Below are 13,466 nucleotides of genomic sequence, written 5' to 3' on the forward strand. Positions count from 1 at the left end.
TCAGTATTTGCCTGTCTAAAAAAAAAAATTAGAAGGAATTCATGGTTCTATTATTTTAAAGGAAAGAGAAGGCCATGCAAGAACCATCAAAGCAAAGATTTGAATTTAGTTTTAAAGGGACATAATACACATTTTTGGTTGCTTATTATTTTGGCAAATGATAGTATGTAACTCTCTGTAAAGGATGCATTTGGAAATAATATAGGTACCCAAAATATAGGTACAGTTTCCTTTAAATATAGAATTGCAGATAGATTCAATCTACTGATAATAAATACAGCTCTATCTACAAATATTTGATGATGTTCTGTATGTATAAATAAGCATGGCTCTTCTTTTAGGCAAATAACAGGAAGAAAGTCAACTAAAAAATAAAAAAAGTATTCAGGCAATATAAAATATAAAGAATATAGAGTAGAACCAAAATAAAAATCAATAATCTTTGATTAGAAATAATGAGTGTTAAAAGAGGATTATAATATCAGATAGTACTGCATATTACAGATTCTTCTTCAAAAGTTCTGTTATAAACACTGACAGTGTTTGGTAGGCACAGGGAAACAATTAGGGTAATGTAGAGTCATCACAGAAGGAAAAAAAACTTATTGCTAACATTGCAGTATTCTTTTTATAAGAATTAGTTGAGTATTGATTGCAAAAGCTTGTTATTTAATAACTGTGAGATTTCTCTTCATCCTTGCCATAAAAAGAATGCTGCTTTCTTTCCCCAATGTATTTCAACCAGTGTGAATCACTCAGGAAACAATGACAAAAGTAATTCACGGTTAATGTGATGTTACTAAAACAATTTAAATAATAAAAATTAAATTGAAGTATTGAAAAGGCAGGCTTAGACCTCCTTAAAGACAGTGGCCTACCATACATTGAGCACTTTTTCATGAAAAAAAACTCCATTCATTTTCCTACAGATTTTGCACAGTTTATTCCATGGAGAAACTTTTGGGGAAATAGGAGGGTCGTGGGATAAAGGGCCTCTTCACTCCTCCTCTGTGCATCCCAGCAGCTCTGACCGAAGGGTGATCCTCCCATACCAGGACCAAGGAAGGATTCTTATGTACCGTGCATAGATGGGAGGGCTGATGACGTTTTTCCTGTGGGTGTCATTGTCAAAGTTGCCCTGGAAAACCTAATAAAGCAAAACAAAGAACACCAGTCAGAGAGCCTTCTTTTTCTTTGGCACTCTTTTTATTATTTCTTGTTTGGAGAATTTTTCTCAAGCCTGAGATTTGAAAACTGTTCACTTTTATCTTCTCCGAAATATGTTGTGACTTCTCTTTAATAATCTTTTAAATATTATTTGTCTATACTTCAATGTTTTTTCTTTTAATTCGACCAATATTTACTTATTTATTTTTTGGTTCTATCACAGCCTGATGTTGGCCAGGCAGCTTGCTGACTATGCTGTCTTCAAGGAGTGAATCAGGCATCTAGGCTGCTTGCAAATCACAAGCCATCATCGGAAACACATGACCTCCATGTTCACCGAGGCATGGGGAGAGAGGGGTGGTAGATGGTGTAGTATGTTTTAAAGAGGATGCTATGGACACAGTTTGCATCAATTCAGGCTACCTCCTCTTGACCTGAACTCATGATATGACCCACACGTAACTACAGAGGAAGCTAGGAAATGTAGAGGAGCCAATGGGTATTTGGTGAACACTAACATTTTCTATCTGCTTGTCTCTTGCTCTCTTCTTTTCATGTAGAGAACACAAGTGACCCAACCCCAAGAGAGGCAACCCAGTCAGTGCTGTTTTGAACTTTTCTTTTTCAAAATTCTTTGTTAATTTCTGAATCTGTACAATACTGTTGTTCCTATAACTTATAATACTCTGATATATTTTGCATTGAATGTTCTTTTAATGCACATTTCTCCCAAAAGATTTTCACAATAGCTTTAACAAGTGTCTGCTTTAGAAGAACAAAACAAAATAAAAACACTGAGATCCTAATAGGAATTGTATTAAACTATAAATGACTATGAGACGAACTGATACACTTATAATATTTAGTCTTTACCTACAGATTTCACCATTATCTTCCTATAGATTCTTTATATTTCTTGTTAAGGACATTTCTAACTTTTATGTTTACATTTTTATGTTAGCTCAACTAAAACAGTGAAAATCTCTTCAAGGTTTTTGCTTTTAAGTTTATGAGGCATCTTAAAATTGGAAGATAATTTTCTTTCTTGTTCAAGATCAAAACCTGACTATATGGCTAAAGAGAAACCTGAAAATAAAATTCCCCACCCTCAAAATAAAAACAGAAAAAACAGAGACTCCTTCATCATATGGCAGGATTCTTAATTCACATCTTCAAACATTCTGAAATTAAAGGAAATGTTTTAAAAACGGCCTTCCAGAATAAGTTGGTTCAGTTTCACATGACCACAAAAAGTTCCCGGGAAAGAGAAAAATAAAGATATTCTCCTCCAAACTATTAGAGACTATGGCACTGATTAACAGAAGCCAGAGACGAGGTGGAGTAATTTTTCTGCTGGTTCCACAAAAAGATTATTTGCAGTTGAGGGCAAGTGTAAAGTACCATCCCCAACTGGGGGGAGGGAATCATTTTCCACCTTGACACAAAACATATCTCAAAGGCTATTTCTGAATAAATATTTGCTAGAGAACAGGATACTGATCTGTGCTAAGTCTAGAACTCATCCTGGCATATCTGAATTCATGTTAACTTAATAGGAATTTTATCTTCAGCGACACTCCGGCCTATATTAATCAAGGAGGAACTGATTCTAGATTGAGATGTTACTGTAGTAACAATGTCTTTGGTAGCAAAAGCCCACATGTACCTCACATAGACATACTATAGACATACAAACACCAAAAATCTCGAGAGAGTATTGCATTGCAACAGGAGAAAATAAGAGAGCACATGTTACGGTTTCCTGACATTCTCTCTGATATACGATGTTGAATTTAAATGCTTCACTGGGATGGTAGTATTACAATTTAATATAGAATCTAAAATCCAATTTTGTAGCCCAGCTATAGAACTTAATGTATGTCTTTGGAATAATATGGTTGAAATTCATTAACTTTCATCACAAGATCTATAACAGTCCAAAATATAGTGTTATGACACCCACTTCATCTTGGGAAGGAAATCTAGGGAGAAACAATTTTCTGTTAAACCACTGGTCTCTGGCATCAGTTTCAATAACAAATTATCAACCCACAAAGCATTTCTTGAATTATTAGTTATGGCTATAATGAAGGATACACATCGAGAAGCTACATCAGCTTGGAAGTTGATGGTTTAATGTGTGAAAGTCATAGCTCTTTGGACGCTCATTAAAAAAAAAATTAAGCAGCGTAAGACAGGCTAATTTTAAAAACAAAAAAAATGTTCACAAAGAAACAGCCAAAATCTACATTGGAATACCCAAATCACGATCTGAAAGAATTGAGACTATACTATTATTTTCAGAGGTCTCTCAGTAATGACAGCACTGAACAAAAAGCATATAATTACTAATTCCAGCATGACGTCTTGCACTTGCTGTGCAAACGTGTGGTCCCTGCACTATTTTGTCATCTCCAACACCAGGAAGACCCTGGTTACAAATTCTATTTCTATGTTTTACCAGGCAAGAGACTATAAACTCAGTATTTTTAGTTAACTTTATAAAATCGGCAAGATTTCTGGAAAAGTGCTTTCACACGCACACTTTAAAGTAATATGCACCTTGTTTGAAATCAAAATCTAAAAAGACTGATGCAGAACATTAAAACTTCATATAGAGGGGAAAACATTGTATATAAGAAAGACACAGTTTGATTTACAAGATTTTACAAGGATTCAGAACTTTGGGGAGGAAACTTGACTAATTAGCTGATGACAAGTTTGATGATACATTCAAGCATGATAATGTTTAGCAGTCTCTCAGGCTTTTTCCTATCATATAGGGCCTCAAGAAAAAAAGATATTCAAGGTATTTTGAAGAGGCTTCCATAATTACAACATATGAGAAGATAAGAGAGAAAGAAATAGAACCGCCTCTGCTAGGCTATCTTCCGTAGCTGGGATCTCAGGTTCAGTTTTCTAATTTCGGCTGTTCTGTGATACTAGTTAAAATCCAAATACAATTCTAGTGAGGATTCAGGTTTTAACAGGGAGACAATAACAGCTAAAATAAAACACTTAGAGATTTCCAGAAACATTTTTGCGTTTTTTGTAAGATGAGACCTGTTATTCTTGGTAGGGGCCCTGGTCTGCTCAGACCAGTATGGATGTCCTCAACAGAGAGCGGCCAAGGATAATAATGGAGGAAGGCATGATTAGCCTCTGTGACATCACTCAGGGAGGCGGATACATCTCAGCTTCTCTTAGCAAATATGTAACTAGTTGTTGTTGGTAGTTGCCGTTGAATCAATTCTGACTCACGGCGATCCCATGTGCGCAGAGTAGAACAGCAAGCCACTGGGTTTCAAGGCTGTGACCTGTGGAAGCAGACTGCCAGGCCTTTCTTCTGAGGCATCTTTGAGTAGGTTCAAACTGCCATTCTTTCAGTTAGGAGTCCAGTGTCTAACCATTTGTGCCACCCAGGGACTCCATGTATAACTACGCTTTTCACAAAATGTTCAGAGATCCTTTTGGAAGTTCTTGCCCATATCATTTCTTTGGAAAATCATCTGGTTTGTGAAGGTGAATTTCTTTTTATTTGCCCTAAGCTCATTAAAAGTTTTAAACTGATTTCCATTTTTTTTTTAATTTTTATTGTGCTTTAAGTGAAAGATTATAAATCAAGTCAGTCTCTCACACAAAAACTTATACATACCCTGCCACATACTCCCAATATCTCTTCCCCCAATGAGACAGCCCGCTGCCTCCCTCCACTCTCTCTTTTCGTGTCCATTTTGCCAGCTTCTAACCCCTCTACCCTCTCATCTCCCCTCCAGGGAGGAGATGCCAACATACTCTCAAGTGTCCACCTGATCCAAGAAGCTCACTCCTCACCAGCATCCCTCTCCAGCCCTACGTCCAGTCCAATCCCTATCTGAAGAGTTGGCTTAGGCGGAAGAGTCTCAGGATTTTAGCAAGGTCCTAAGTCTCCATCTCTTCATTATTCTAGTCTTCTGGAAGTACTTCCCCTCTAGAATTCACTATTTCTCTTCTGATCTGTGAAGATTAGAATCATATTTAGGATTCCAGATATAGTGAAAATACAAGGGTTGAATAAAGCTTTTTAAAGCTTTCTCTACTTTTTTGCACTTGTTAATGGCATCAAACATACTGTTGACTTTATTGACTGACTTGGTGTGCTGACCTGACATCTTTAAGGAATAAAGGGCAAAGATAAAAACCCATTTCCCTAGGGCAGTGTGTGTGTGTCTGTGTGTATGTGTGTATGTGTGTGTGTGTGTGTGTGTTTATGTGTTGATTGAAAGCTTCGAATGATTTATTTGCATATAAAATTTCAATTATTTATCCTTTCATTCAAAGTGCTTATAAAAACATTGATAAGAACACTGGGTTTGAATTCTGATTTTTTTTTTTTTTATAAACCCTGTTTTTATCTAATTCTATACCTTCAATGGAAGAATCTGAGACTTGGAAGAGGACTCAGAAACCTGCTAGCACCAGCTTTCCCTTCTGACATTTCTAACGTGGAGCTCTCAGCCTATCCATGGCAAGCCTTGATAAAACAGAGCAGGCATGTATTTACATAGTTTGAAATTTCCATCTATTGATCCTAGTGCTTTCTTCTCTAACAGCATAGAACAAGTGTAGCTCATAGAACAAGTGTAGCTCATTAAAACAAACAAACAAACAAAAAAAACAACCCTTCCCCCCCCCAAAAAAAAACAACTCTTTAATGTGTTTAACAATAGCTAAGGTCAATCTCAAAAAAAAACTCCGGCTGTATGTGGTAGGTTAAACATTCTTCATGCCTTCAAACATCCCTCATGTGAGATGATTTTTAAATCGGTCATCACCTTGGTTGTAATTCATTGAATATCCTCTGGTTTATAACTCAATTACAGTGTGGTATTTATTGGACACGGTATGTAGTTTTGACCTGGACAGCTCAAAACCTACAATGGAGCTTTGTTGTGGATATAATACTTCTATCAGTGCAGCATAAGATGAATATTTTAAATTATTTTATTATGTTTTGGGTCATGATTGATCTTACAGTCAAATAAACTTTGGATGTGTTCACAAAATTTCTTTTAAGCTAGGATTTTATCAAATTTTTATCTCCATAATAGATATATAATGGATATAGAAATTTATATTTATGCCAATCTCATTAAACGTTATTGAGTTCAGGACATTTTCTTAAATGGTAATTCCTAGTTAAAAGTATTAACTATTTAAAAAATAGTGAATATTTAGTGGGCATTAGTATTTAAATATCTATTTCATAAAGTAACAATGTATAACTATGTGAGTATAAAATCTGATTTTCTGGGTGACATAAAAGACTTACTAGTTTATGGTTAAGCATCATAAAACTCATCTTTACTTACTGAGTATCAGCATTACTCATATTTTTTGGACTGCCAAAGTTTCAGGGTTGCAACTTGAATCAATGTTTTAACTGATATAAAGTCTTATGTAACAATTTTCACAGAATTAGCATGCACACATGAAGTTAAATGTAATATTTTTCCTTCTGAATATGTTTATAAGAGAAGCTTCAATTGTTTCTAATTCTATGACTAGTTTGACAACAATGTCTTAGGCTAATCTGTGATTTATGTTCTACTTTTCCCTATACGGAAGCATTAAAAAAAAAAAAACTTTTTATTAAAAAGAAAAAAATGGTAAAATATATAGAAAAGTATTCTTTAAAAGTTTCAGTTAGTGGTATGAGCTAAGATCAAATTAAAAAGAAAAATTCTTGTTGGAAGTTTTGCATGTCTGAAACTTCTGTTAGTGATTGAATTAAAAAAAAAATTGAAACCAGAAGTTTGATTCTTTTACCTGACATAGACTCTAGCTATTACTCAGTGAATTCAATTTTCTAGGAAAATTTACCAGCATCCTGAAACCATTTCATGACTGAATGGCTGGTATATCATTCCTGATAGTTTTCTCCGCAATCCATTTCAGTAAACCAATGAAACAGGGTAACAAAATTAGTCTAAATATAAATGCATCCTTTCAGTTGTAATAGGAAACTAGGTTCCTATTACAACTAGGTTCCAGGTAAATTCCAATATTCTAGGAAATGTTCCTTTGGAAAATTGTGTATATTGAGAATCACATCCTGAAAGGGGCATCAAGGGAAAAAAAAAAGAAAAGGCTTTTGTTGGTAATGGTGGATTGTGAGATTACGGTAACAAGAGTCTATATTGATCATTAGTTTAATAGATAAATGAGTTGGAGGATCAGCCTTCATTACAGCAATCTCAACAATGCTGAATCGAAAATCCTCACCAACAGAGAGGAACAGGACGCTATCACTGTGTCTTCCATCTGGATGCGTCCTGAACAGAACTATTGCCCTCCAAAGCTGCGACCTAAATAACTTGTCAGCAGTTGAACATGCCTGTGTATAAGTCACAGGGGAAGAAATTCAAACAGGATTTACACAGAAACTTCTTTTGAGATGGAACCAGGAATAGTGACAGTGTTACATCTCCTAATTTATGAAAAATATAATGAAATCCATACATAACAGATTCAATGCAAAGAGGCCTTGTTTTCATATCAACCACTAGCTATGACACATTAAATAATGTTTATTTATTCCACATGTTTGAAAGGAGTTGATCATCTTATTTTCTATGCACGTAAGATATATCGCGATACATCTTAATCTTCAGTCTGCTCATGTGTGTTATGTTGAAGCAAACTGCTGACTAAACAATATTTTCTCTATGAACGTCTTTTCTGTTTAGTTCAATATGTGTCAAAACGTAGTACAGGAGTAGTGTTTGCAGGCACGTGTGATTCTAGACAGCAGTGGACAGTTCATCTAACTTTGTGTAATAGGAGTAATTGGTGTTGAAGGTCTGTAGGTCTTACAGAGGGCTTTTTGATACTTGATCAGTCTGAAAAGGACCTCAATTGTCTGAAAGAATTGTGTCCAAACCTTCTCAAACATCACATGCTAAGTCTGTACAGACATCTAGGCTTCAGAATTAATTATGAACTTACCCTGTATTTTGTTTCTTTTAATAAATCCTGACGTGTCAACCCATCAAAATTTATTTATTGTGACCTTTGGGCACACTTTCTAAACCCAATACTCTTGCTCTGCTCTCATTACTTGCTCTTTTCATTTAATTTCTGGATGATAGCTATTCTCATGGACATAAGCCTCATAAATATATCTAGTGACTACTATTATTTGTCCCATTTCCAATTTCAGTAGCAAAACATATCGACATTTCTATTCTTCTGTATTTCTTTAATATCATTTCTGCAAAGGTTTGTAAATTCTTTGGGGAGTATTACTGTGGATGTCTATTTGGGATTAATTTGAAATCTCCTGAGAAACTGCGGTTAGGTGTTCTGAAGGCTACAGAGCATGATGACGTATACAAATAATTCTGTACCATATTTCATATTTTTTAGAAATTTTTATCTGTGTTCCTTTCAAAATGTTGTTTTGCTCCATCAGCCCTTTAAAAAATATGGACCTGGTTGCTTCAGAGATTTCTTTGCTTCCCAGACTCACTCAATGAGGTTTTCAAACTGCATATCCAAAGGTTTAACTTCAAAGGTTCAATTATAGAACATTTTTGTTTCTTGGGGAAAGTAAAAAAGAAACACAAGGAGGCAAGTTTTCATAGGCTTTCTTCAGTAGGGCATGAATCATTTTAAGACATTAAAAAGAATATATGGATTCTTCAAGAAAATAATTTCTTCTACCATTGTTGTTCTCAGATTTCTTGGGGCTCTAAAGTTTTCTCCCTATTGCAGTTATGTAAAAAAGTAGGTCTTTGGCTTCAGGGAATGCTGCATTTCAATCACCTGCTCTGGCTTTACTTCATGCTCCTAGTGTATGTAAAGATCTCTGATTATAACCCACAAAATTTTTTACTAAACCATCAATTTGATTTTCACCAAGAATTCTTACGGTACTATTTGCACCCTATCGCTCTCTCTCTGTGGTTGTTGTAGGTGCCGTGGAGTCCATTCCGACTCATAGCGACCCTATGTACAACAGAATGAAACACTGCACCATCCTCACAATCACTGTTCATGCTTAAACCCATTGCTGCTGCCACTGTGTCAGTCCATCTCATTGAGGGTCTTCCTCTTTTTCGCTGATCCTCTACTTTACCAAGAATGATGTCCTTCTCCAGGGACGGACCCCTTCTGAAAACAAGTCCAAAGTATGTGATACAGTTTTGTCAGCTGTGCTTCTAAGGAGCATTCTGGTTTTACTTCTTGCAGGACAGATTTGTTCTTCATTTTGGCAGTCCATAGTTTATTCAACAATCTTGCCAATGCCATAGTTTAAAGGCATCAATTCTTAGGTCTTCCTTATTCATCATCTAGTTTCCACAGGCATATGAGGTGATTGAAAACACCATGGCTTGGGTCAGGCACACCTTAGTCCTCAAGGTGACATCTTCTTCTTCTTCTTTTTTTTTTTTTGAACACTTTGAAGAGTTCTTTTGCAGCAGATTTTTCTGGTGCAATGCGTCTTTTGATTTCTAGACTGCTGCTTCCATGGGTGTTGATACCGGATCCAAGTAAACTGAAATTCTTGACAGCTTCAATCTTTTCCTTGTTTACATGATGTTTCTTATTGCTGTGAAGATATTTGTTTTATGTTGAGGTGTAATCCATACTGAAGGCTGCGGTCTTTGATCTTCATCAGTAAGTGCTTCAAGTTCTCTTCACTTTCAGCAAGCAAGGTTGTGTCATCTGCATAATGCGGGTTGTTAATCAGTCTTTCTCCAATCCTGATGCCCCATTCTTCTTCATATAGTCCAGTTTCTCAGATTGTTTGCTCAGCATACAGATTGAATAGGAACGGTGAAAGAATACCACCCTGATGCATACCTTTTCCTGACTTTCAACCATGCAGTATCCCTTCATTCTGTCAGAACTACTGCCTCTTGATCTATGTACAGTTTCCTCATGAGCACAATTTAGAGCTCTGGAATTCCCATTTTTTGCAATGTTATTCATAATCTGTTATGATCCACACAGTCGAATGCCTTTGCATAGTCAATAAAACACAGGTAAACATCTTTCTGTTATTCTCTGCTTTCGGCCAGGATCCATCTGACATCAGCAATGATATCCCTGGTTCTGCATCCTCTTCTGAATCTAGCTTAAGTTTCTGGCAGTTTTCTGTCAATATACTGCTGCAGCTGCTTTTGAATGACCTTCAGCAAAATTTTACTTCTGTGTTATGTTAATGATATTGTTTGATAATTTCTGCATTCATTTGAATCACCTGTCTTTCGAATAGGCGTAAATATAGATCTCTTTTCCAGGTGGTTGGCCAAGAAGCGGTCTTCATAATTTCTTGGCATAGATAAGTGAGTACTTTCAGAGCTACATCTGTTTGTTGAAAGATCTCAACTGGTATTCTGTCAATTTCTGGAGGCTTGTTTTTTGCCAGTTATCTTTAGTGCAGGTTAGACTTCTTCCTTCAGTAACATTGGTTCCTGCTCACAGGGCACCTCCTGAAATGGTTGAACATCGACCAATTCTTTTTGGTATAATGACTCTGTGTATTCCTTCCATCTTCTTTTGATGATTCTTGAGTTGTTTAATATTTTCCCTCACCAAATCCTCCAATATTGCAACTCGAGGCTTGAATTTTTTCTTTGGTTCTTTCAGCTTGAGAAATGCAGAGCGTGTTCTTCCCTTCAGTGTTCCATCTCCAGGTCTTTGCACATGCCATTATAATACTTTGTCTTTTCCAACCACCCTTTGGAATCTTCTATTCAACTTTTTTCCGTCATCATTTTTTTATTTTGCTTTAGCTACTCGAAGTTCAAGAGCAAGTTTCAGAGTCTCTTCTAATACCCATTTTGGTCTTTTCTTTCTCTCCTGTCTTATCAATGACCTCTTGCTTTCTTCATGGATTATGCCCTTGATGTCATTCCACAACTTGTCTGGTCTGTGGTCATTAGTGTTCAACATGACAAATCTGTTCTTGAGATGGTCTCTAAATTCAGGTGGGATATACTCAAGGTCGTACTTTGGCTGTCATTGACTTGTTCTCATTTTCTTCAGTTTCAGTTTGAACTTGCATATGAGCAATTGATGGTCTGTTCCACAGTTGGCCCCTGGCCTTGTTCTGAGTGATGACACTGAGTTTTCCGATTGTGTCTTCCCACAGATGTAGTCGATTTGATGCCTGTGTATTTCATCTGGCTAGGTCTATGAATATAACTGCTGTTTATGTTGGTGAAAAATGTTTTTGCAATGAAGAATTCATAGGTCTTGCAAAATTCTATCATGTAATCTCCAGCATCATTTCTATCACCAAGGCCATTTTTTCCAAACATCTAACCTTCTTCTTTGTTTCCAACTTTCACATTCCAATCTCTAGTAATTATCAAGGCATCTTGATTGCATGTTAGATCAATTTCAGGCTGCAGAAGTTGGTAAAAATCTTCAGTTTCAGCATCTTCAACCTTAGTGGTTGGTGCATATATCTGAATAACAGCCATATTAACTGGTCTTCCTTGTAGGTGTATGGATATTGTCCTATCACTGACAGCACTGCACTCCAGGATAGATCTTGAAATGTCCTTTTTGATGGTGAATGCAAAGCCATTTATCTTCAAGTTGTTGTTCCCAGCACAGCAGGCCATATGATTGCTCTCTCTAATAGGCCTTTTTTCCCCCACAATGCAAAAATGGGAGATTCCAATAATAATTGAACAACAACAACAGAAAAAAGGCCTTGTGCACTTGTTTTCTACCCTGGCTATAGAGGGTTACATTTTTGGCTGTGTGAGAGTACGAAATCTATTAACTCTTCCTATCAATATCAACTTCTCCACTGCTGGCAAACTGGCATTAAGTAATTTTGGTGATTCCCTTGTCCACTGTGAGAGTTACAAGTTTAGCTAAGGATTTGATGAGATCCAATCCAGTCCACTAAGAGGCAAAAGGGTCTGGGGACACAGTATATAGCTCTATTCCTTCTGTGAACTGTTCCCTTGTTCTCTAAATCTCTAAGTAGCTGGAGACTGAGCAGCTTCTAAATAAGAATCAGAATAACTTCACGGATAGGTTCATATGTCCTCTCGTTATAAGGTTTGACCTTGGAAAAAAGACCCAAGCGAAAGTCAAAATTTCTTACCCTATTGACTTATCTTCCTTCTCCTAAACCCACTGGCATTTAGAATGCTGAGTCTAAAAGTAGGTAGGACACACAACCATATTAAACTTCTTTTATGATAAAAGTCTCCTTAAGTAACAAGAATATCCTGGGAAATATATCACACAGGATTATTGCCTATAAAGATTCATGGAACATAAAATATGCCATTCTAAACTGAAGCTATATATTTAAACTACCTGCCTTCTAGCACTCAGATTCTGACTGCCATAAGAAATATTCCTACAAAAAAAATAGAATTAGAAAATAATCTGCTTTTCAAAGATATCTCTAGGAGATTTTACCTGGAATAGTTAGAAAATAAGGCCCTCCTTTTTTTTTTTTTTTTTAAGTCTAAAATCAGAAATGTAGAGATTTCTTCCCTTTTTTCTATAAAATGCGGAGTGACCTGTCTCTCTACTGAAGCTCAGTGCTCATCTCTCAGAATCTCCTAAATCACACCAGGCATTTTCCATTTCATCAGAACAATTTGTAGCCTGGCCCTGCCCCTTCATGGTAGATACCTAAATGATGTGGCAGTGGAGAAATTGATGTCATTGGTAGTTCCAGCCCCACATTAGAATCTTTTCCTCACTCCACATCTCTTTGCAGAGTTTCACTCTATGCCAGTCAGAAATGACTTAGTACAGAGCTACATGTATGAACAGATTGATTCAATCATTAAGCTGTGTGTCTTCTAAGTCTTACTGGTGTTTTGGAAAAAAGAGTGGTAGGGAGTGGGAGAAGATAATCCTAGAGATGGATGATGAGATGGCAAAGTGGAATCTCAGAGCTGAATCAGGGCGTGTGTGTGTGTGTGTGTGTGTGTGCATTTGTGCTAGTGTGCGTGTGCCTGTGTGTGTTTTCCCAGACATGAAAGGAGTGCATTCTCCTTTATACTCTCCCTTTTCTTCTGAGTATTCTCAGTAGATCATTTGGTCCAGCTGGAAGATCGAGGAAATCTATAATGCAGTTAGGTTGCTAGGTAAATTATTTAGCAGAGACTTATGCTAAAAAATATTCACTGTGTATGTGACATTAAAATTTAACCAGATCTTGTAGTTTTATTTGCTAAATCTGGCAACCCTAGATGAACAAAACAGGAAATCCTAGCCCTAATCTGAGGAGATGCAAACTCTGCTTTATTCTCAGCTGAATCCTAGGTCTT

The 13,466-nt window shown here is 36.4% G+C and overlaps 1 protein-coding gene across 2 annotated transcripts in view; it reads right to left on the minus strand.

Moving 5' to 3' along the window:
- Positions 1-425: 425 nt before the first annotated feature.
- EDIL3 (EGF like repeats and discoidin domains 3) overlaps positions 426-13,466 on the minus strand; it is a 531,833-nt gene continuing 518,792 nt past the window's right edge. For both annotated transcript variants that reach the window (XM_049867187.1, XM_049867178.1), the window contains one exon: positions 426-1,147. In XM_049867187.1, coding sequence (XP_049723144.1) covers positions 998-1,147 — 150 coding nt within the window. In that variant the 3' untranslated portion in view covers positions 426-997. The remainder of the gene's footprint in view (positions 1,148-13,466) is intronic.

The sequence above is a fragment of the Elephas maximus genome, chromosome 2, assembly GCF_024166365.1.
Source record: "Elephas maximus indicus isolate mEleMax1 chromosome 2, mEleMax1 primary haplotype, whole genome shotgun sequence".
Lineage (NCBI taxonomy): Eukaryota > Metazoa > Chordata > Mammalia > Proboscidea > Elephantidae > Elephas > Elephas maximus.